At 39.3% G+C, this 25909-nt stretch overlaps 1 protein-coding gene across 1 annotated transcript in view; it reads right to left on the bottom strand.

Annotated features, from left to right (window-relative positions):
* Positions 1-25909, bottom strand: part of DNAH14 (dynein axonemal heavy chain 14) — a 341496-nt gene that overhangs the window by 59190 nt on the left and 256397 nt on the right. The window contains exons 58-63 of the mRNA XM_021064261.1: positions 21323-21431; positions 20672-20797; positions 19725-19819; positions 15111-15270; positions 7030-7161; positions 6737-6832 (exon numbers count right to left, since the gene is read on the bottom strand). Of these exons, the coding sequence (XP_020919920.1) occupies positions 6737-6832; positions 7030-7161; positions 15111-15270; positions 19725-19819; positions 20672-20797; positions 21323-21431 (718 nt within the window). The remainder of the gene's footprint in view (positions 1-6736; positions 6833-7029; positions 7162-15110; positions 15271-19724; positions 19820-20671; positions 20798-21322; positions 21432-25909) is intronic.

The raw sequence follows: 25909 nt of genomic DNA, 5'->3' as shown, positions 1-25909 counted from the left end.
AGGTCAAATTAGAACTGCAGCTGCGGTCTACACAATAGCCACTGCAACAACAAATCCAAACTGCATCTGCAACCTACACTGCAAGCTGCTGCAGCTTGTGGCAATGATGGATCCTTAACCCACTGAGCAAGACTGGGGATTGAACCTGCATCCTCACAGAGACAGCACTGGGTTCTTAACTTGCTGAGCTGCAACAGGAACTCTGAAAACAGGGTTTAGCACAGAGACATGAACATGACGTGTATATATAACTGTACATACAAAATTGTGCTTATTGAGTACAGTTTGTGATTTGTAATTTCTCCGATTTTTAAGATGTTAACTTGGTGAAAATAGACAAAAATATACCCATTAGCTATTTTTGGATGCTTACTCTAGTGATTTAATATTTACTCCTGTTTCACCCATAATAATGACCTAGTTGTTTACTCTTTTTTTCTTTTTTTTCCTTTTTATGGCCACATATGCGGCATATGCAAGTTCCCAGGTTAGGGGTCGAATCAGAGCTACAGCCACTGGCCACAGCCACAGCCACAGCAATGTGGGATCTGAGCTGCGTCTGTAACCTACATGAAAGCTCACAGCAATGCCGGATCCTTAACCCACTGAGCCAGGCCAGGGATCGAACTTGCATCCTCATGGATACCAAGAAGATTCGTTTCCCCTGCCACACAACGGAACTCCCTACACTTTTATATATTACATTGTTTTTGTTTGCTTGCTCATTCCCCTTGTTTTGATTACACTGAGAAAACTCTCCCTTTGCTACTCATGATCTAGTGAGTTGTTTAAATATTAAAGTGTAAGGCTTGCTGATTCAATTAAACACAGGAAATTTCTATTATATGACAGGCACTGTGGTTCCCTAAGGTAACATTCTTAATGAAATATAAGAAGTTCTGGTATTCTTTCTTTCCCCCCACAGCTCCTGAGACTTTTTTTTTTGGAAGTAATTTTATATTAGGGCCCAAGTGAACAACAACAACAAACCCATTTTTGAAACGGGAGATAGCACACAAGCAGAAAACTTCAACAAAGAGTTTAAAACTAATGAAGTTAACTAGTACAATCAATTTTAAAATTTAACAGTAAAAAATATACATTTAAAATATCCTTGTTTGGAAAAAAATAAAAATCATTATAAAATTTTAAAAAATGGATAAGCAATGAGATTCTGCTGTATACCACTGGGAACTATGTCTAACCACTTATGACGGAGCATGATAATGTGAGAAAAAAGAATCTATACATGTATGTGTGACTGGGTCACCTTGCTGTGCAGTAGAAAATTGACAGAACACTGTAAACCAGTTATAATGGAAAAAATAAAAATCATTATAAAATAAAATATCATTTTTTGAATTCGATGCATTAAAATATTAGAAACTTCTCAAGAAGCCTGTAGTTGAGAGCTGGAAGGAAATATGGAGTATTAGTGCGTAAAGTTCTGACTGGATTTGCAGTTTCCCTTTCTCTCCTCTACCATTTAATATCAGTAAAAACAAATGAAGGGGGAGGAATCAACTGGGAGGATGGGATTAACACATACACACTGCTATTTACAAAACAGATCACTAGCAAGGACCTATTGTATAGCACAGAGAGGTCTACTCACTGTTCTGTAATAACCTATATGGGAAAAAGAATAGATAATATGTACATGTGTAACTGATTCACTTTCCTATACACCTGCAACTAATACAGCATTATAATCAACTACAATAAAATTTTAAAAAAGAACAATACTGTAAATAGAAATATGTTGGATAAACACATGTTGGATAGACACACAAAAAGTCATGGCTATCAGGAGAGTTGAATAAATACCAAAATTGAAAATGTCAAGCATCAAAAATGAGTACAAGGAGAGCTCCGGTCCAAGGTGATGACAAAGGAGGCTCTGGAACTGACCTCCTCCTGTGGACACATCAAATCTACAGCTACACAAGGAGAAATGCTCTCTGAAATAAATTCGGAAACTAGCTAAAGAAATCCAGACACTCCTACACACTGGGCAAGTGAGAAAATGCCCACATTGAAACCAGTAGGAAAGGCTGAGGTACTCTCACAACAGCTCCGCCCCGAGCAGTGACATACAATGGCATGAAATCAGAACTCGGCTTCTTTCTGAGGAGCAAAGGCTTTGGATCCAACATCTAGTGTCCCAACATTTAGGAATTCCACCTGGGGACAGGCCCCCCCCAAACACCTAGCTTATATGCGTGAGGCCCAGCAGAAGACTACCAGCAAAAAAACACATTTTAACTGGCTATTCCTCCAGGGCTCAGGGCAGAGAGAAATGTCCCTTCGGTCTTGGCTGGAAAGAGGCTGCTGCCTGAGGAACAGGCTTCTAACTCAGCACACCTTAAGAGGCTGATGTAATCTTCCCAAAGAGCAGGGATGCTGGTGAGTGTCATCTCTACATTCTCCTTCCAGCCCACTCTAGGTCATTCATGTCTTCCTGGAAGGAGCCTGCGTACACATCTGGTGTCACAGTCCTTGTGGATACAGCATACAAGATGCATCCCTTGAGCACTTGATTCTGGTGGCCAATCCCATATGACTGTAGCAAACAAAGAAACAATTCTTTTTTTTTTTTTTTTTTAAAGATTGTAATGAATTTAAGTAATTGAGTTTCAATATCAAAAGTAAACTGGTGCACAATTAAACTTTGAGAAACAATTCTTAAGTGGCTTTCCCCAGTTTGTTCTTGCATTTAGACATTCCCAAAGAGTCAACCAAAAAACTGGTGGAACTAATCAACAGTATTAGCAAAGTTGTAGGATATAAAATCAACATACAGCAATCAGTTGCATATCTGTAATACTAATAACAACAGTATGGTACTATCATAAATTAGACACATAGACAAATGGAACAGAATAGAGAGCCCAGAGTTAAATCCCCTTGGTCAACTAATATTCAACAAGGGAACCACAAGTACACCCAGTGGAGAAAGGATAGTTTCCTCAACAGAAGATGTTGGGAAAACTGGATAAACACATGCAGAACAATGAAATTTGACCTCTATCTTACACCACTCATAAAAACCAATTAGAGGAGTTCCCGTCGTGGCGCAGTGGTTAACGAATCCGACTAGGAACCATGAGGTTGCTGGTTCGGTCCCTGCCCTTGCTCAGTGGGTTAACGATCTGGCGTTGCCGTGAGCTGTGGTGTAGGTTGCAGACGCGGCTCGGATCCTGCGTTGCTGTGGCTCTGGCGTAGACCGGTGGCTACAGCTCCGATTCAACCCCTAGCCTGGGAACCTCCATATGCTGCGGGAGCGGCCCAAGAAATAGCAGCAACAACAACAACAAAACAACAACAACAAAAAAGACAAAAGACAAAAGACAAAAGACAAAAAAAAAAAAAACCAATTAGAAATTAATTTTAAAAATACCCTCCCCCCAAAAAATGATACTGTAAAATTTCTAGAAGAAAATGTAGGAAAGAAGTTCCTCAACACTGGTCTTGGAAATGACTTTTTTGGGTATGACACCAAATCACAAACAAGAAAAGCAAAAATCAACAAATGGGACTACAAAAACTTAAAAGCTTCTGCACAGCAAAAGAAACAATTACAAAATGAAAAGGCAACTTACAGAATGGGAGAAAAAATGTGCAAGCCATATATCAGATAAGGGGTTAACATTCAAACTATATAAATAACTTATCCAACTCAGTAACCAAAAAGCCCTATCCAATTAAAAAATGAGCAGAGGATAAGATTTGGTTGTGATGATCATTGTACAACTACAATGTAATAAAATTCACTGAGTTATAAAAAAAGGAAAAAAAGAAGGAAAAAAAATGAGCAGAGGAATAAAGAGATATTTTTCCAAAGACGACCTGGGATCAACAGGTACATGAAAAGATGCTAAGCATTACTAAGTATGGGGAAATGAAAATCAAACAAAACCACAATGAGATATCACCTCACACCTGTTAAAATGGTTATCATCAAGGAGACACAAGATAACAAATTTAGGGGTTCCATACAAATTTTAGCATTGTCTATTCTATTTCTGTGAAAAAAGTCACTGAAATTTTGATGGAGATATCATACAGTCTAGCAACTGCTTTGGGTAGTATGGACATTTTAATGATATTAATTATTCCAACCCATGAGCATGGAATATCTTTTCATTTGTTTGTGTCTTTTTCCATTTCTTTTATCAACATCTCATAGTTTTCAGTGCTCAGATCTTTCACCTCTTTGGTTAAATTTATTCCTAGGTACTTTATTCTTCTTGATGCAATTCCAGATGGGATTGTTTCTTTAATTTCTTTTTTTTTTTTGTTTGTTGTTGGTGTATAGAAATGCTACTGATTTTTATATACTGATCTTGCATCTTGAGGATTTACTGGACATGTTTAGTAGTTCTAATAGGATTTTGGGGGGCAATCTTTAGGAATCTAAGCTTAAGTTTTATTTTGATGTTTTTCAAAGAACTTTCAGTTTCATTGATTTTTCTGTTTTTTGATTTTATGTTTTTGTTTATCTTTGGTTAACCTTTATTATTTTTTCCCTTCTTCTAGTTTTGGGTTTATTTTGCTCTTCTTTTTCTAGTTCCCTAATGTGTAAAGTTAGATTATTGATTTGAGATCTTTCTTTTCAAATACAGGCATTTATAGCTATAAATTTCCTTTTGAGTGCTGCTTTTGCTACATCCATGATTTTTGGCTTTCAGCTTCATTTTTTTTTTTTAATTGACTTTCAGCAACTGGAAAATCAGGCACATCATAAGATTTTAAAATTTACTCACACAGAGTTTCAAGTAATTATTTAAAAAAAAAACCCACCAAAACACTTTCACTAAATTAAAAATTCTTTGTTCCTGAACTCCCTATTTTATCAAGCTGTATGTCTAATTTTTTCTTTAAGTTTTGAAACGAACTTTCTCCTTTCCTGGATTTATTCCATTCATTAACATGTACTGGGGTTAGAAATAAGGCTGTTATTTGGGGATCCCCATGCCCTGGAGAGCATGTCCACCCCTACACTCTGCCCGTCCTGGCTTTATACCCCATCTTCTATCTCAGCTGGTGGCCACTAGAATCCTGCTTCCACTCTGTGACAAGTGTTCATTCTAATTGGTTAGTGACTGTGCCATGCTGACTGCTAGATCGTTTGACTATCACTCCTGGATATAAATATTTTATAGTGAAGTGGTTGAGCATGTGAGCTTTAGACAGGCAGGTTAGAATGTGTTTGAGCAAATTTACTAAATTTTTCAAATTTAGTCTCCTCATCTGTAAACCTCTACTTCTGAAAGTTGATTTGGGGATTAAATGAAAAAATGTATATAAAGCATAGTACTTGGAACATAGTACATGCTCAATAAATGGTAGCTATTAGCACATCTCTATATAGATAAGAACATATGCTACAACAGAATATCAGCAATAAAACTGCATATCAACACAAAATAAATTCAGTTCAAATTTGTTAATTTCCTTCAAAAATGTCTACCGCTTTTTACATATTTGAGAGCTTGCAACAAAATGCCTATGGGCCAGGCAGGTAACATGAATGCCTGAAGTGAGCTTATTCTAACCAAGTGAGAATGCTAGCCTAGGACTGCCGGATGTTCCAAATTTTCAAGAGAACAAGGATGTTCAGATTTTAAATGATAAATGTCGATAAGTATATCAAAATGTAGGAGATGGGGAGGACTGTTTAGGTAAACAAAAGGTGTCAGTGGGATGAATGCACCTGCTAGACTGCTGTTCCTGAAACTATATGTGAGCTATAGAAAGTGGTAGGAATTGGTGATCTCACTCTTCTAGTTCTCATAATGATACTTATTTTATTTTATTTTTGTCTTTTCTAGGGCTGCACCCACAGCATATGGAGGTTCCAAGGCTGTGGGTCTAATTGGAACTACAGCCACTGGCCTACACCACAGCCACAGCAACATGGGAACCAAGCCACATCTGCCACCTACACCACAGCTCATAGCGACACTGGACCCTTATCCCACTGAGCAAGGCCAGGGATTGAATCCCACTCGGAGTCATTAACCACTGAGGCACGACGGGAACTCCATGATACTCTGTTTTAATTTAAAATCGACACTGCAGAAATAACCATGCTTTACAAAGCAACAGAGTAATTAACATAAACAGGTTAAGCAGCTTTTTTAAAATGTGGATTTTTTTTTTTTTTTTTTGCTTTTGGGCTGCTCCCGTGGCATATGGAGGTTCCCAAGCTAGGGGTCGAATCGGAGCTGTAGCCACCGGCCTACACCAGAGCCACAGCAACGCAGAATCCGAGCCGCGTCTGCGACCTACATCACAGCTCACGGCAACGCCAGATCGTTAACCCACTGAGCAAGGGCAGGGACAGAACCCGCAACCTCATGGTTCCTAGTCGGATTCGTTAACCACTGCGCCACGACGGGAACTCCCTAAAACGTGGATTGATCCTACGTCTTTGGTAAACTGATATTATGAAGATCTCTTGGGAGAAATCTGGTGAGTGAACATTAACACATCATTGATACAATTAACATTAATGAGTATGTTACTATGTGGTGGGCGTTAAGACCTGTACATATAGTATTTATATTATTTACTTAATCCCGATGAATCTCTTCACTACCTTTTGTTATTAGCTTCATTTTATCCTAAACTGATAAACTCTTTTGAGATAATGACTTTTTCCTGAAGTTTTTGCAGTTCATAAAGATGTCGAGCATTTAACAAGTAAAAAAAAAAGGAAAAAAAGTCTTACCAGCTGCAAACCTCTTTGTTTTTCAGCCAACCTTTGTCGTGCAATTTGTAGGACATTTTGAGCTTCAGCCACTTGGAGTTGTTTAGGGCCCACCACCTTTAGCAGAATGTTGCAAACTTTGTGTTAAAAGAGTCAAGGTAACTGTTAAAAATTTGATTAAAGTGCTTTCCATTAAAACATTCTTTCTACAGAGGTTCATTTGAACATTAAAAAAAAATTTTTTTTTTTCTGGGACAATGATGTGTCACTTCTAATTTGGTATAGATACTTTATTTAAGAGAAAAAAAGCATACCTTCTGTACTTCATGGTAGTTATTCAAAGCTATAACCCACTGGCACATAGAGCAGCAAGCAAGAGAAACTAGAGCAATCTTGTGTGGGTTGAAATCAGGTAAGATTAAAATTTTTTTCAGCTTTATGAAAACCTGGAGGGAATACAGTTCAGGTATTACATGAGAAAGAACTATTACTGATCTGGAATTTTCCCCAATCTGCATTAGAATGAAATTTTATTTCATATAAAAATACTCAGAGTTCCTGTCACGAGACATGTTTCTACAATATTTTCTTAGCCTCTTTGCTGAAAACTCCATCTTGTTCTGCTTTCGTTTACCCCATCTTCCTGCTTGAAAAACAGTCACAGTGCTGGTAAATGACTTAAGCTTAAGAACAAAGGCCTAAAGGCATAAGCTATTCATAGGGCCAGCTGAATGAGGACAAAATGCGTTGGCACGGGGACATGTGTAGATTGGCACACCATTTGCACAAGAATGATATGTCTTCAAAAGAATAAGAGAGAGAGGAACCTCATGGCCAAGTGGTTTAAGAGGGGTCATTAGCAGAATATGCATTAGCAAAGAGAAAGGTTCAAACCGAGGCAAGCAGGGTTGCCGCAGATAGGCGTGCCTTTGCGAAGCACAGTGAGGATTCTCTGAAATGCTCTGCATAGATGGCTCACTCAAATGCTAATGATTGTTAAATGTGCCTAAAGGTTGGAGTAAAAGCTTAACCATCTACCAGCTATGTGACTTTTAAAATAATAAAATAACTTAACAAAATAATTTTAAAAACCCTATATCCTCCACCTATAGCCCCCTCCTCACTTGACATCATCCTAAAGAGCACAATAAAAGCTGTGTGGTTTCTTGAGGTGTCACTCTTGGTCCCTGAGACCTTGAGTCCCCCAGTTCCCACCTTTATTTAAGATAAATGTCTCTGTGTCTTGTTTTAGGTTAACTTTTCCCCTTAAGTTTCACAGCACCCATTCTTCAGCCCCATCCTGCTGAGCTGGTCTTGGCAAGTCCCTGTCGTGGCAAGTTCCTGTCATGGCTCAGCAGTAACAAATCTGACTAGTATCCATGAGGACGCAGCTTTGATCCCTGGCCTCGCTCAGTGGGTTAAGGATCTGGAGGTGCTGTGAGCTGTGGTGTAGGTCACAGATGTGGCTCGGATCCTGCGTTCTGTGGTATAGGCCTGCAGCAGTAGCTCCCATTGGACCCCTATCCTGGGAACCTCCATATGCTGCAGGTGTGGCCCTAAAAAGACAAAAGATGAAAAACAAAACAAAAACAAAATACTCACCCTACCCTTCAAAAGTAGACTTAAAGACATATCTGGGAACAAAATGACTCTACTACAGTAATTTTCTTAAGAGGAGGGGAAAAGCCTCTACTCTAAAATCTTGTTATTGCTATTGTTGTTACAGTAATTTTGCCACATTTTTTCAAAAGGAACTCCATTTTTTTCTCTCTTAAGGGCTGCACTTATGGCATATGGAAGTTTCCAGGCTAGGGGTCAAATCAGAGCTGCACCTGCTGGCCTACACCACAGCCACAGCAACGCCAGATCTGAGCTGCATCTGTGACCTACATCACAGCTCACGGCAATGCCAGATCCTTAACCCACTGAGCGAGGCCAGGGATCGAACCACATCCTCATGGATACTAGTCAGGTTTGCTTCCGCTGCTTCATAACAGGAACTCCACTTTAAAACAAAAATAAAAGAAGTTAACATTCTCCAGTCTTGTGGAATTTAGTGTCTAAGGAGGTCTGAGGTCTCCTTCTTATGCGCCTTACATGTGAGGTGAATTGGAATGCCATCCCCTGATTTCCATCCCCCAAGAGGCATCTGGCAGGGCATGGTCATATACAAAGGTCCCTCTAGTCAATGGTGGTGGTGTGGCCTGAGGCACAGTGGGGCTCACTTGTCATCCTCCAGCCGGTCGTATCATATACCCACAGATCCACTTCGTTCAAATGGTACAACCTAGTTTAGAGGCAGCTATATAGTATTTCTCATTTAATTTGTGGGCCATAATCAGAATGAAATCTTTCTCAGACATATTCCTTTCTCCCTCCTTTCTAATCAGGTGTTTCCTCTCATGCCTGGAAGGTTGGAACCATCTTGCTGAATAATTTAGACGGCAGGTGGTCTACCCTCAATGTATTATTTGTGTTCTTACTGTCATTTAAAATACTGTTAGGCTTTTAATCATGTTTTTAGATGAGCTAGTAATTTTTCTAGCTTGAAAGATCGATTTAAGCAAAACCACAGGGAATCATTTTTGCTAAGAAGGCTTCAGAGAGTGAGTAGTTGTTGCATTAATTCATGAATAATATAGACAGCAATGCTAACTTTCTGCTAAAAAATTCTCCTTGTTCATCTACTGTTCTGTACTTCCTAATAGCACAGATCATCATTGTAATTAATTGTGTCATTAGCTTTTAATGTCTGTTTCCCCTGTTACAATGTAAGCTTCATAACATCAAGGAATGAGGTGGTCTTGTAAACTATCATAATGCCTCATACTGTCTTTTACAAGAAAGATAATCCATAAATATTTAATGAGTGAGTGAATGAGTATTCACCCCTTCAGCCTATGACAGTGTCATTCATATGTCTACAAATATTTCAGTTTGCCCCCGAAACAAACTCTTAGCTTAGCTCCCATGTAACAACTTTTGGGTACTCTTCTAGCCTGTATATATTATCCAGTTTCAAAGTCACTTCTACATTTTAAGGTATCACTAACTGGTACCAAAATGTGTATTAGTTTCCTGTGGCCACTGTAACGAATGATCACAAATTGGGTGACTTTAAAAATAACAGCAATTTGTGTTCTCACAGTTCTGGAGACCAGGAATCTAAAATCAAGGTGTAGGTATATACTCCATTTGGGGGCTCGACACGGCCTGCCCCGCTCCACTGGTGCCCTGTACCCCTCTGCTTGCTCAGGACATCAGCCCTGCTCTTATCCTCTTTGCAGTGCTAGAGCAAATCTACATTCTTCTGAATTAACTCTGCTCCAGCAAAACCCTTTACTAGACGTCCAGACTACCTTAAAAACAAAACTTTCTGTGCTTTTCATCTGTCCCCCATCTCTTCTCACATGAATTATATTTTTAAACCATTTTTCAATTGGAGTAGTTAATTTACAATGTTGTGTTAGTTTCAGGTGTACAACAAAATGATTATATTGAGCATAGTTTCCTGTGCTATACAATAGGTCCTTGTTATTTACCTCTTGAGCATAGTTTCCTGTGCTATACAATAGTTCCTTGTTATTTATCTATTTTATATATAGTAGTATATGTTAGTCCCAAACTCTCATTTTATCCCTTTCCCCTGCTCTCCCCTTTAGTAACCATAAGTTTGTTTTCTATGTCTGTGAGTCTATTACTGTTTTCTAAATAAGTTCATTTGTGTCATTTTTTTTTTGGATTCCACATGTAAGTGACATCATATGGTATTTGTCTTTCTCTTTCTGACTTACTTCACTTAGTATGATAATCTCTAGGTTTATCTATGTTGCTACAAGGGCATTATTTCATTCTTTTTTATGGCTGAGTAGTATTCCATTGCATATATGTACCACATCTTCTTAATCCATTCATCTCTCAGTAGACATTTAAGTTGCTTCTATGTTTTGGCTACTGTAAATAGTGCTACTATGAACATGCATGTATCTTTTCTAATTATGGTTTCCTATCCCGGATAGATGCCCATGAGTGGGATGGCTGGATCATACAGTAACTCTATGAATTAATATTTTTAAAGTGATCAGAACAGTCTCTGGCATATGAACAGCTGTTACACAAATAAAAATAAATCTCAGAGGTCCAGTTTAAGACAGCAACACAGGAGAATGAATCCTAACCATACTTCCTCCCATGGACTCACTGAATCTACAGCAACACATATGGAATAATTATCTCTGAAAGAAACCCCCAAACTACCTGACTGAATCCTATACTTGGACAAATAAGAAAAAACCCACATCAAAATGGGCAGGGGAGGCTGAGACACAATCTTGTCATTAACTTCACTCCTGGTGTGGTGTCCCACAGTTAGCAGGGGACTCACAACACTGAGCTTCTCCCTGAGGGACTGAAGGGTTTGAATCCCACATCTGCATCCCAAATTTTAAGACCTGCACCTTAGAGAAGAGCCCCCAATACACCTAGCTTTAAAAGCTAACAGGGGTTTTATCCATGAGACTCACAAAGTTATGGCAATTTGACAAACATTTCTTAAAGGGTCCATGGGGACTCACTCACCCCAGGGCCCAACACAAAGGATTGACTGAAAAGTACCCAGGCTTTCAGGGAAAGAGGCTATTTGATTATCTCAAAGCTTCAGCCTGAGGAGCAGGCTTCTAAGTTAATACACTTCTTGGAACTAGAAAAAGAAGAACAAATGAACCCCAAACTTAGTAGAAGTAAGGAAATAACAAAGATCAGAGCTAAACTAAAGGGAGACTAAAAAGAACAGAAAAATCAATGAAATTAAGAGCTATGTTTTGAAAAGATAAACAAACCTGCAGATAGACTCACTAATAAAGAGGGAAGCGAACACTCAAAATCAGAAATGAAAAAGGAGATGTTACAACTGATATCACAGAAATACAAAGGATCATAGCAGACTACTGTGAAAAATTACATGCCACTAAACTGGCCAAGCTAAAAGAAATGGATAAATTTCTAGAAATATTCAATCTATGAAGACTGAATCATGAAGAAATAGAAAATTTGAACTGATTGATTACTAAAAAGAAGAGTGAATCGGTAAATAAAAACCTTCTAACAAACCAAAGTTCAGCACCAGGTGGTTTCAATGGTGAATTTTAACAAACATATAAAGAAGAGTTGATACCAATCCTCCTCAAATTCTTCCAAAAAATGGAAGAAGAGGGAACACTTCCAAACTCATTTTATGATACCAGCATTACCCTGATAACAAAACTAGAGGACACCACAAGAAAAGAAAATTATAGGCCAATATCACTGATGAGCATAGATAAAAATTACTCAAAAAATAAGCAAACGGAATTCAATATACATTAAAAGGATCATACACCATAATCAAGTGGGATTTATTTTAGGGATTCAAGGATGGTTCAACATCCATAAGTCAATGTGATACACCACATTAACAAAATGAAGGGTTAAAAACTCTATGATCATTTCAGTAAATGCAGAAGAAACATTAGACAAAATTCAATATCCACTCATGAGAAAAATGCTCAACAAACTGGCTTTAGAGGAAATACAGCTCAACATATATGACAAGCCCACGACAAATATCATATTCAATGGAGATAAGCTGAAACTTTTTCCTGTAAGATGAGAAACAAATCAAGGACGTCCATTCTTGCCACTTTTATTCCACACTATTGGCAGCCCTAGCCATAGCAATTAGGGGGAAAAGGCATATAAGTTAAAAAAGGAGTAAAACTATCACTGTTTGCAGATGACACAACACTAAATGTGGAACACCCTAAAGACTCCCAAAGACTCTTAGAACTAATAAACAAATTTGGTAAAGTTGTAGGATACAAATCAGTGGGTAAAAATCAGTTGCATTTCTGTCCACAAACAACGAACTATCAGAAAGGGAAATTTAGAAAGCAATCCCATTTATAATTGCATTTTTAAAAACCCTAGAAATACATTTAACAAAGGAAGGGAAAGATGTGACAAGGAAAACTTTCAAGATATCAATGAAAGAAATTGAAGAAAACACAATAAATTGAGGAATATTTTGTGCTCACAGATCAGAAGAATTAATATTGTTAAATTGTCTGTACTACTCAAAACAATACCTACCACAATTCCAGGCATTTTTTTCATAGAAATAGAATAAACAACTCTAAAATTTATATGAAACCATAAGAGACCCAGAGTAAGCAAAGGAATTTTGAGAAAGAAGAAGCTTTACATTACAAAGCTAAAGTAAACAAAACAGTATGGTATTGACGTAAAAAAGAAACACAGATCAATGGAATAGAAAAGAGAGTCCAGAAAGAAGCTCACACACATATGGTCAATTAATCATGATGGAGGAGCCAGGAATATACAACGGGAGGGAAAGTGTCATCATAAGTGGTCACGGGAACCAGGACGGCCACATGCAAAAGGATGAAACCGAACTATACCACACACACATTAAGTCAAAATGGATGAAAGACTTGAATGCCAGACCTGAAACTGTAAAACTCCTAGAAGAAAACATAGGCAGGAGGCTCCCTGACATTGATCTTGGTGAAGATTTGGATCTGACACCAAAAGCAAAGGCAATAAAAGCAAAAATAAATGTGACCAGGTCAAACTAGAAAGCTGCACAGCAAGAGAAACCATCAACAAAAAGAGCAGCAACCAAATGGGAGAAAAGAGGCTAATATACAAAATAAATAACTCATCTAACCCAATAGCAAAAACAAACAAAAAATAAACTCAATCTGCTTAAAAAATGGGCAGAGGATCTAAACAGATCTTTTTTCCAAAGAGGACATACAGATAGCCAACAGGCACAGGAAAAGGTGTTCAACATACTAATCGCCAGGGAAATACACATGAAAACCACAATGACATACCACCTATTAAAATGGCTATTATCAGAAGACAACAAATAATTAGTGCTGGTGGGGAGGTGGACTGTGAGTGGAAATGAAAATCAGGGCAGGCGCTGTGGAAAACAGTATGGAGTCTCCTAGTCTCCTTAATTAATTAAAAACAGAAGTACCATGATCCAGCAATTCCACTTCTGGATATTAATCTGAAGGAAACAAAAACACTAACTCAACAAGACATATGCACCTCCAAGTTAATTGCAGCATTATTTCCAAAAACGAAGACATGGAAGCAACCTAAATGTCCACTAATGGATAAAGAAAATGTGACACACATACACTGGAACGTCAGCCATAAAAAGAAGGAGGAAATTCTTCCATTTGTGACAACCTGAATGGGCCCTGAGAACATGATGCTAAGTGGGAAATAAATATTTTCTTTGTCTTTCAAACAGAGAAAGACAAATGCCATACAACCTCATTTGCATATGGACACCCCCCCCCCAAAAAAAATTCCCAATCCAAACTGAACTCACAGATACAGAGAACAGATTGGTGGTTGTCAGAAGCAGGGAGTTGGGGTGGTGAAAATGGGCACAGGTGGTCAAAAAGTACAAACTTCCAGTTAAAAATAAATAAGCCCTGGTGATATCATGTACAGTATGGTGACTGCAGTTCCTAATACTGTATTATCTGAAATACAGATAGTACAGTATTATCTGTATTATCTGATTTCTAAGAGTAAATCTTGAAAGTTCTCATCACACACACACAAAATTTGTAACTATATGTGATGATGGACCTTAGCTAGACTTAATGGTGGTGGTTATTTGGCAATACATACAAAAATCAAATCAGTATGTTGCACACTTGAAACTAATATAATGTTGTATGTCAATTATATCTCAGTACAAAAACAAACAAAAAACCCCCAAAACTTGGGTGCTTTTATCCACATATTACCCTGTTTCAGAGAGTAATACAATCCATCCAGAAAGACTTTCTCCCACTACTGGCCTCTTCTGTTCTTATTATATAAAGAGATTCTGAGGCATGGGATTTTTCTGATTTTGGCGACATAATGCTTTTTTTTGTTGCTTCCAGGAAACCCTTTATGTTTGGATATGCAGTTTGCTTTCTGCTCTTTTTTTTTTTTTAAGGGTCACACCCATGGCACATGGAAATTCCCAGGCTAGGGGTAGAATCAGAGCTACAGCTTCTGGCCTCCACCACAGCCACAGCAATGTGGGATCTGAGCCACGTCTGCCACCTACACCACAGCTCACGGCAACACCAGATCCTTAATCCATTGAGTGAGGCCAGGGATCCAACTCACTTCCTCACGGATACTAGCTGGACTTGTTTTCACTGCATCACAGCAGGAACTCCTGCTCTCTGCTCTTCTAACCCTCACCATTATCTTCCGCTTCTAACACAGAATTCCAATTTTAATATTTCCATTTGACTCTTGTGGATTACAAATATGGAATGTATCAATTATGCATTAATTAGAGATCAACTTTTACCTTCTCAGGTATGCTGTCTTTGTCAAGGTTAATCAATTTTTTTAGGAAACCAGTCTCTGAAAGAAGTAACTTGGCGGTAGCCCAGTTAGGTTTCTTTTGCAGAAGAAGACAAACTGCATTCATCACGGTCAGCACAAGAAAAGGAGGCCGGGCATAGACTCTGTAACAGACAGAGCGAATCTCATCAACTTCACCACTGAAATCAAACGTACCCTGTTAACTCTCTCAGGAGACAATATACACAGGTTTTTCACAAGTATTTTGGTAAGGAGAACTATTTTCCAACAGATAGCTGTTTCACTACTTGGGTATACATGGATATCTCTGCTTTATTTATTTTATTTCATTTTATTTTTTGCAATTTTTTAAAAAAATTTTTTCCACTGTAAAAACCTTGGTGACCAAGTTACATGTACGTGTATACATACGGATATCTTTGCTTTAGAAAGACGAAATGCATAAAACTTAAATATGCAGGACACTTACGATGGAGGTTAATTCTTTTCATCATAAAAATACTTGCTGCAGAGTTCTTTAAAGTGTGACCCCTCCTTCTATTCATCCCAGTGTGGATTTACGGATGACTGCGTTACAGAGACACAACTGTGCGCGGGTGGTGGGGAGAGTGTGTAGCCGGGAGTCAGCCCCTTTATAATGTGAGTTGAGGGGTGCTATAAGGGGCAACGCTCCTTAAACGCTCTTCTGATTTTTCTTCATTCTGATCTAAATTCCTATCATAAGGATCACAGATAAAACAGAGTTGGGGGAGGAAGCGTAGATGGGAATTTGTCCCTTAAGTGCTTCATGATGTGATCACGGGAACCCTGGAAGCTGCCTCTTAGCTGTGTCCACAAGTGATGAGAAGTCGACACTTTGAAAAGCCAGAGGTCAGGATGACAAGCACAAGAAGTATGTTTTTGTTTTTTTTATTTGTCTTTTTAGGGCCGCACCTGTGGCGTATGGAAGTTCCCAGGCTAGAGGTCAAATAAGAGCTACAGCTGCCGGCCTATACCACAGCCACAGCAACTCGGGATCCTTAACCCACTGAGCGAGGCCAGGGATGGAACCCATGACCTCATGGATACTAGTCAGGTTCATGACCGCTGAGCCATGACAGGAACTCTAAGAAGTAAGTTTTGATAAAAAGCCACTAGGGTGGTGGTTGCAACAGTTGGGGACTGGGAACAAGAGACAGGTCCATCCAAAGTAATGAATCTTCCTCAATGAAAATTGTATAGATTTCCTGAAAGAAGTAAAGGCAACACAGCCAACTTTACGTGCATGTCATTATCTACAGGGGTTACCAAGGAGAGCCCCCTGCCTTCGATTTTTTTTTTTTTTTTTTGCTTTTTTAGGGCCGCACCTGCGGCATGTGGAAGTTCCCAGACTAGGGGTTGAATCAGAGCTTTGGCTGCCAGCCAGCCTACACCACAGTCACAGCAATGCTGGATCCAAGCCACATCTTCGATCTACACCACAGTTCACGGCAATGCCAGATCATTAACCCGCTGAGTAAGGCCAGAGAATTGAACCTGCGTCCTCATGGATACTAGTCAGATTTGTTTTCGCTGAGCCACTGCAGGAACTCCTGCTGCCTTAGATTTTATCGTTAGAGATCTTCTATTTGGATTAATCTTGGTTCTCTTTAATTGCCTATTTTTAAAATGCAGATTTTTTCAGGAGGACTAAGTAATTAAATGATTAAACATCTTATCTGAACTAATTTGTCAGGTTGTTTCTCTGACATTATCAGTCTGGCTTTTTTTGAAAGAATAAGAAAGACAACAACAGAGGAAATAGGAAAAGAGAGACAAGGTTCACAGAGGAGAAATGAGAACCATGCAAACAAATTTTCCCCCAATTTTGCACAAGTTCACCTCTTTTAAAAGCAAGCAGGATGGGAATTCAATCAAATTAAGATGTACTATCTATGAAATTTAATGCCAATTAAAGGGAAAATAGAATTCAATTGGCTATAGTCCAATTTTTTTTATTACTCAAATGAATTTATCACATCTGTAGTTGTATAATGATCATAACAATCTGATTTCATAGGATTTCCATCCCACAGCCCAAGCACATCCCCCCACCCCCCAAACTGTCTCCTTCAGAGACCATAAGTTTTTCTTTTTTTTTTTTTTTTTTTTTTTTATTTTTTTTTTTTTTTTTTTTTTTTTTTTTGTCTTTTTTTTTTTTGTCTTTTTGTCTGTTGTTGTTGTTGATGTTGTTGTTGCTGTTGTTGCTATTTCTTGGGCCGCTCCCGGGGCATATGGAGGTTCCCAGGCTAGGGGTCGAATCGGAGCCATAGCCACCGGCCTACGCCAGAGCCACAGCAACGCAGGATCCGAGCCGCGTCTGCAACCTACACCACAGCTCACGGCAACGCCGGATCGTTAACCCACTGAGCAAGGGCAGGGACCGAACCCGCAACCTCATGGTTCCTAGTCGGATTCGTTAACCACTGCGCCACGACGGGAACTCCCATAAGTTTTTCAATGTCTGTGAGTCAGCATCTATTCTGCAAAGAAGTTCATTCTGTCCTTTTTTCAGATTCCACATGTCAGTGAAAGCATTTGATGTTGGTGTCTCATTGTATGGCTGACTTCACTGAGCATGATAATTTCTAGGTCCATCCATGTTGCTAAAAATGTTGGTATTTCGTTCTTTTTAATGGCTGAGTAATATGCCATTGTGTATATGTGCCAAGAAATATTTGATTTTTTTTTTTTTTGGTCTCTTTTTTTTGCTATTTCTTTGGGCTGCTCCCATGGCACATGGAGATTCCCAGGCTAGGGGTCGAATCGGAGCTGTAGCCACCGGCCTATGCCAGAGCCACAGCAACGCGGGATTCGAGCCGCATCTGCAACCTACACCACAGCTCACGGCAACGACGGATCCTTAACCCACTGAGCAAGGGCAGGGACCGAACCCGCAACCTCATGGTTCCTAGTCAGATTCGTTAACCACTGCGCCACGACGGGAACTCCGAAATATTTGATTTTAAGTGAGACTTATCTACCCCAGAAATCTGATTTAAAGTCCTCTGTTACTACAAAGAAGTACTGTCTCTGACCTTTACAGGTTTACCCCAATCTACACTTTCTTTCTTTCCTTTTTTTTAATAAACTAGGGTCTAGGTATTTTATTATAGCAGCCCAAAGTGACTAAAACATACATTCAGTCAGATCAGCTTTACAGAACAAATCCAGCAATAATTTAAAAAATAATAATACATGTAGAAAAATTACGTATACCCCTAAAATATATAGCAATCCTGTTATCATCACAAGAGTTACAAAAAAGGCATTTGGCAAAGTTAAACATTGCACTGTGACAAAACTTTCACAGAAAGGAAAAAGAAAAAAAAAAAAAAAAAACCTTCGATTTGGAGTTCCTGCTGTGTGTGTGGCTCAGTGGAACAAATCTGACTAGCATCCATGAGAATGCAGGTTTGATCCCTGGCCTCGCTCAGTGGGTTAAGGATCTGGCATTGCCATGAGCTGTGGTGTCGGTCACAGACACGGCTCGGATCCAGCGTTGCTTAAGCTAACAGCTGCAGCACTGATTTTACCCCTAGCCCGGAAACTTCCATATGGCATGGGTTTAGCCCTAAAAAGACCAAAAAAAAAAAAAAAAAAAAACCTGCAAATTAATAAAGGACGCCTATGGAAAAATCTGAGCTATACATACACAGCAGTGAATATATGAATGCTTTTCTTCAGAATCCAGAACAGGGCAAGGATTTCTGCCTTCATCATTCTATTAAGCATTTTACTGATTTCCCAGGCAGAAAAATAAGAAAAGAAGAAGAAATAAAAGACGCAAGGCCAATCTGCATTTTCCACCATCTTCGTTCTTCTTCTTGTGGCTAACGATGTAAATTGGCAAAGGACTCCACTATCGTGGGGCAAGGGGATGGAAACAGCAAACAGCTGCCCTGACGTAAGCGCAATGCAGTAAAAACATTTTTGGAACTGCAGATAAGGTGTTTATACAATTACTGTGCCTTTTCTTTCTAGTCTAGGTATCACAATACTTTATCGATTCTAAGATGTACATTTTTACATCTCAGAGATGAGGATACAGTTAGAACCAATGGCACATCATATAGTTTATTGGTAGCCATTTTTCCTTCTTAAGGGTTCATAGGAGTTCCCGTCATGGCTCAGTGGTTAACGAATCTGACTAGGAACCATGAGGTTGTGGGTTCAATCCCTGGCCTTGCTCAGTGGGTTAAGGATCCGTCGTTGCCGTGAGCTGTGGTGTAGGTCGCAGACACGACTCGGATCCTGCGTTGCTGTGGCTCTGGCGTAGGCGGGGGGCTACAGCTCTGATTCGACCCCTAGCCTGGGAACCTCCATATGCCATGGGAGCAGCCCAAGAAATGGCAAAAAGAAAAAAAACAAAAAGGGTACATAAAATACTGATATGCCTTATAGTTGATGGCATAACACTGCTAAGATACAGTATATAAAACACATAATGCAAAATTTAAAGTAACCAAGATAGGTAAAAATGACTTAATCTAAAAGTGGAACATAGACAACTTTGACATGCATTTTTGCTTTATTTTGAATTTTTCCAACTCTTAAGAAACTGAGGTAAGTTACTCACCTTAATTCAGAGATATCAGCTTTATCCAGGGCATTCAGAGCTAAAATTGCCTTGTCTAGAGCTGGCAGTACACTTTTTAATTCCTTGTCAGTTTTCTGCAATAAAATGATAAGCTCCTCAATACATATGAATGAATACAATCATCTACTTGACATTTTTATATTTTTGGGAGTTCCCACTGTGGCTCAGTGGTTAACAAACCCAACTAGTAACCATGAGGACGCAAGCCCAATCCCTGGCCTTGCTCAGTGAGTTAAGGATCCGGCGTTGCCATGAGCTGTGGTCTAAGTTGCCGACGTGGGTCGGATCTGGCGTTGCTGTGGCTGTGGTGTAGGCCTGCAGCTGCAGCTCTGCTTTGACTTCTAGCCTGGGAATTTCCAAGTTGCAGTCGTAAAAAGGAAAAAAATTCTTTGTACACGGGAGACATGAAACTCCACGCTCTGCCTTCTCTGAGCAGAGGTGGCTATTGATCAGACCAGGACTGAACATTCGGTAATTTGCTACATCAGACTGGTTCCAGCTGGGATTCTGACTGCAGAGTCTGGAGGGGAACTGGCCAGTTTTAAAAGAGAGGATTATTCATGCAAAGGGAGAAGTGACAAAAATCAAACAGACGGTCCCTAAAGCTGCTTCATTTCCTGCAGATGATCCTCTTGGAGGACACATGTCTTTTTGACATGGCTTCAGTGGGTTTCTGTTCATTGTCCCCAGAAGAACCAGCCTCCCTGTCTCTTCTAGGATTTCTTAAGGACAGGGACCCTGTGTTTCTGTACTTCCTGTTTTCATTTAATAGTGTCTTCAATAAATACTTGTTAGGATAAAATGAAAAGTATTCTAAGTTGGGGCTCTATTTATTTAAAAGCAGTCAATCTGATCTTTAAATGTGCACGGTCGGAAAAATTTTGCAAATGTCTAAATGACTGTCATTGATTATATTTTAATTTTACCTGAGCATACTCTTCCACAATTCTTACTTCTTCTGCCATAATTTCTTCATCTTGTTTAACAAGCATCTGAACTTTCTCAACTACTTGTGAATCTTTCTGTAGTTTTTCCATTAGGGTTTCTTTTTCCTAATGAACCAAACAATTCTTTTTAGAATAAATATTAAGAGACATGACATACTTTTTAAAAGAGAAATTCAAACAACTCATTTTATTATAGACGTTGTCAAAATCAGCTTGAAATATATTTGCTTAACAGACTAACAATAATGACTACAATAAATATCATTTCATACACACTATACATAAAGAATGATGATGTCATGATTTTTAGAATACTTGGCGACTGCAAGTTACCGCAGCACATTTCAGATAGATTTAACTAAGAGCTATGGAATTTTTTATGTAAGATGTTACCATTAGTTATATACCTATTATCACATTTAATTATTAAAATATAACTATGTTACTACTTTGCTATTGGTTTCCCTCATTTTATAGATAAGATAATTGCAGCAAAGAGACATTACATAGCTGCATGGTAACAAAGCTGGAATTCTAACAAATAATGGCTAATTATCAGCCTTTACTTTCAAACACGAGTGTACATGAAACTGTAACAATCTTTAAAACAAGATCTCAAACCAAACACACCTTTGTTTTCTGTTCTATTTGAGGGCGAAGGATCAAGAGCTCCTCCTGCATCTCTGAAACCAGAGTGGTTGCTTCCAGGATCTTGGATAGACCTGTATAGAAATGATTCCTAAAGGGAAAAAAAAAGTAATGAGAAGGTATAGATCGTGCAAGCGAGATGTACGGTGATCATGGATTGGAAGACAACCTGATAAAGATGTTCCATGTCTATTCTCCCCAGACTGATAGGTGAGTTTAGTGCAATTCCCGTCAAGATCTCAGTAAGATTTTTTTGGTAGGTATGGACATGTGTATCCTAAAATTTATCTGGAAAGGTAAATGAACTAGGGTAATTAAAATAATTTTGAAAAGGAAGAATAAAGTGGGTAGAATTACTCTGTTGATTGTAGGACTGATTGTATAGCAACAGTAATCAATAGTAATCAAGACTCTGTGGTACTGGCAGAGGGACAGACATGGATATTGATGGAAAAGATCAAGCACCCAGAAATAACCCCCCACAAGTACACCTAACTAGATTTTGACCAAGGTGCAACAGCAACAGAGGAAGGAAAGTTTTTTCAACAAATGGTGCTGGGGTATCAGTTATACAAGATGTTATACCTTATGCCGTATAGAAAATTTAGCTCAAAATGGACCACAGATTTAAATGTAACAGGTAAGGAGTTCCACTGAGGCTCAGTGTAACGAAACTGACAAGCATCCATGAGGATGTGGGTTCGATTCCTGGCATTGCTCAGTGGGTTTAGGATCCAGGATTGCCGTGAGCTGTGGTGTAGACTGCAGATGTGGCTCAGATCCTGCATTGCTGTGGCTGTGGTGTAGGCTGGCAGCTACCGCTCTGATTCCACCCCTAGCCTGGGAACCTCCATATACTGCAGGTGCAGCCCTAAAAAGATAAATGACAAAAAAAGTATAAGAGGTAAAACTATACCACTTTTAGAGGAAAACACAGAAGAAAATCTTCAGGATCTAGGACTTGATGAAAAGTTCTTAGACCAGAGAAATGTAATTCATAAAAGAAAAAAATTCATAAATTGAACTTCATCAAAATTAAGACCTTTTTCTCTGTGAAAGACCCTGTCAAGAGGATGAAAAGACAATCTACCAGCTGGAATAAAGTATCTGTCATCTGCATATACTAATGAGGATTCATATTTAGAATAAAGAATTTCAGAAGCCAAGAATGAAAAAAATTGAACAATCCATTTAGAAAATGTACAAAAGATATGGAGACATTAAGTTAAAAAGGATTATGGATGGCAAATAAGGGCATGAAAAGATGTTCAACATCACTAACCATAGAAAAGTGTAAATTAACGAGTTCCTGTCGTGACTCAGCAGAGATGAATCTGACTGGCATCTATGAGGATGCAGGTTCAATCCCTGGCCTTGCTCAGTGGTTAAGGATCTGGCATTGCCATGAGCTGTGGTGTAGGCCACAGATGCAGCTTGGCTGGTGGCTACAGCTCCAATTCGACCCCTAGCCTGGGAACCTCCATGTGCCCTGGTGTGGCTCTAAAAGCCAAAAAAAAAAAAAAAAAAAAAAAAAAAAAAAGTGCAAATTAAGACCACAATGCCACATAATTACACACTTACTGGAATAGTTAACATAAAAAAGTGACTATACCAAATGCTCTCAAGGATGCAGAGAAATTGAATTTCTAATACATGGGTGAGAATGTAAAATAGTACAGCCATTCTGAATGAACAATTTGGTGTTTTCTTAGCAGGTCATATGACTTAACAATCACACTCTTTCCACTTATCCTAGAGACATGAAAATTTACAACTACACAGGAACCTGTAGCCACGTATTTGTCACATTCATAATCACTCCAAACTGGAAATAGCCTGAATTCCTTCGATGGGTGAATGGTTAGGCAAACTATGGTGCACTCATACAGAATACTACTTCAGCAATAAAAAGGAAAGAATGATTGATACATCCAACAGCTTGGATCGGTTCAAAAAGCATTGTGTTCAGTGAAAACAACCTCATTCCTTTATGCAAGGGATAAAATTGTAGAAATGGAAAAGAGATTAGTGGTTGAAAGGGATAGCAGGAGGAGGGGAGTGGGTGTAATTATCAAGGGGGGTTGAGGGGAAGTCTGGTGGGGATGGAACAGTTCTGTATCTTTTTTCTTTCCTTCTTTCCTTCCTTCTTTCCTTCCTTCCTTCCTTCTTTCTTTTTCGTCTTTTTAAGGCTGCACCTGCAGCATATGGAGGATCCCAGGCTAGGGGTTGAATCGGAGCTACAGCTGCTGGCCTATACCACAGCCGTAGAAACGCCATATCTGAGCCGAGTCTGTGACCTACACCACAGCTCTCAGCAATGCCAGATCCTTAACCCACTGAGCGAGGCCAGGCATCGAACCTGAATCCTCATGGATAATAGTCAGATTTATTTCTGCTGAGTCACAATGGGAACTGCTAATTCTGCATCTTGATTGCTGTTGTGGTTACATAAATCTCCACATATGATAAAATGGCATAGAATTGTATACAGATATTCTACTCATGCCAACTTCTTGGTTGTGATTTTGTACTATAATTATGTAAAATGTACCCGTTGGGAGAAACTGAGTGAAAAGTACCCCGGATCTCTCTGTACTATGTTTGCAACTCCCTATAAATTTAATGATTTCTCCAAAAAAGTTTATTTAAAAGAGGCTATAAGGTAAAGTTGCAAAGCTTCCATTTATCTCTTCACTAGAATAAAAACATTGAAAACGGACAGTTTGTATGGATCAAATACATAAAAATTCAAAATTTAAAATTAGAAGACTACCGATCTATTTAGTCAACAGAATTGTAGTTCTAATTCTACCAAGAGAGGGAAATAAGTGCTAGAGAACACTTTCTAAAAATGGGAGATATGGTGTCTACTTCTTGGGCTTTCATAATCTGGAACACCATCAGGCCCTTTAAACTGTGAATTATGTAGGTGTTTTTGGTATTTCATTCTCTGCTCTAACTCTTGGGAGAGGTTCTCAAAACATCTCATGTGGATTACTACAATAGCTTTTAAATCTTTGTTTTTATTTTTGTATCTCTCCAATTTATCCCCCATTCTAATAACCGGAGGGCTCTTCCTACAAGACAAATCTATTTATTCACTTATTTAAACAGTTATTATTTGTTGTGTGTTGTATATGTCACATATTGTGCTTAGCATTTAATCTGTAAACATATGATCCTCAAGAAACAGGTGATATTAAAAATAAAATGGACTCAAAAGAAAAACTGAAAGAAAAAAACCACCACTGGACAAATGACACTCAGCTCCCAATGGAGCACACACTTAACACAGGCAATCTGGGCTTTAACTGAGATTATTCCCCAGGGGGAAACCGCCCCCCCCCCCCCCCCACTTAAACAGGATGTTTAGGAGTTCCTGTTGTGGCTGACTAGTATACCTGAAGATGCGGGTTTGATTCCCGGCCTCGCTTACTGGGTTAAGGATCTGGTGTTGCTGTGAGCTGTGGTGTAGGTTGTAGATGTGGCTCAGATCTGATGTGGCTGTGGCTGTGGTGTAGGCCGGCTGCTGCAGCTCTGATTTGACCCCTAGCCTGGGAGCTTCCATATGCTGCAGGTGTGGCCCTAAGAGAGAGAGAAAAAAAAAAAAAAAAGAAAAAAAAAAGAAACAGGATGGTTAATGTTTTGGGGTGAGGAAGAGGTGTGGATTGGCTGTGAGGGACCCAAAGCATGTAATTAACCCTTTCCACTTTTTCTTCTCCCACATCTAACCCGGGGAAACTGGGCTACTGGATTTGTGAGTAGCAGAGAAGAGCTGGGAGGTGAAGACTTAAAAGCTGGTGCTTCTTTGACCATCTGGCTCTACTTGATGGCTATGAGCAGTTATGGATATTGATGATAACGCTCATGCACATAAAGTGACAGCTCTTACGGTGATCCTGGTACAAGCCACACATCAGGGGGTGGGAGATGATCTAGGATGGTACAGGGTACCTAAGGAAGACACTATTGAGCCACTTAGGGATGCGTCTGGGTATGCGGTTGGGCAGTGGGAAAGTGGATGGAGTGACAGTGAGAGGGACTGGTCCCCAGTGACGACTGTGAATGGAGAGCAACAACCCTGGATGGTGGGAAGGGGACCCTGTAGAAACCTGGAGGAGGATCCATTAATCCCGATGACTCATGTCTTTAGGGCATCTGGCCAATTCACCGAGACTGCTGCCATCATAGGCAATTTCATCCCTGGCTAATCAAAGTCTTAATCTACGGACTTTCGGAAACCTCCCAGGAGCTGCTAATCCCAGGGGTGAACAGCCTTCATGTAAAATAATAGAAGCAGATTACCCTTCGGAACTAACGGGATTGTGTTCACAGACTATAGCCACTGCTCTATACCGAACTGGTATTGAAATTGTCATCCCTACTTGATCTTGTTAATGAAAACTTAAAATCAGAAACTGACCCCACATGAGCAAAACGCTGCTCCTGAGGTTGCTTCTGTAAATGTCAAGTCTATACGTGTCTGCCACACACTAACCAGTCTAAACTCTCAAGCATGAGTGGTGCTGAAAAATTCTGTGGCCCGGGGGCTTCCTGCTGGCCATTTGC

This window comes from Sus scrofa, chromosome 10 (assembly GCF_000003025.6).
Source record: "Sus scrofa isolate TJ Tabasco breed Duroc chromosome 10, Sscrofa11.1, whole genome shotgun sequence".
Classification (NCBI taxonomy): domain Eukaryota; kingdom Metazoa; phylum Chordata; class Mammalia; order Artiodactyla; family Suidae; genus Sus; species Sus scrofa.
The sequence above is the reverse complement of the archived record's forward strand: the minus strand, read 5'-3'. Positions and strand labels throughout refer to the sequence as shown.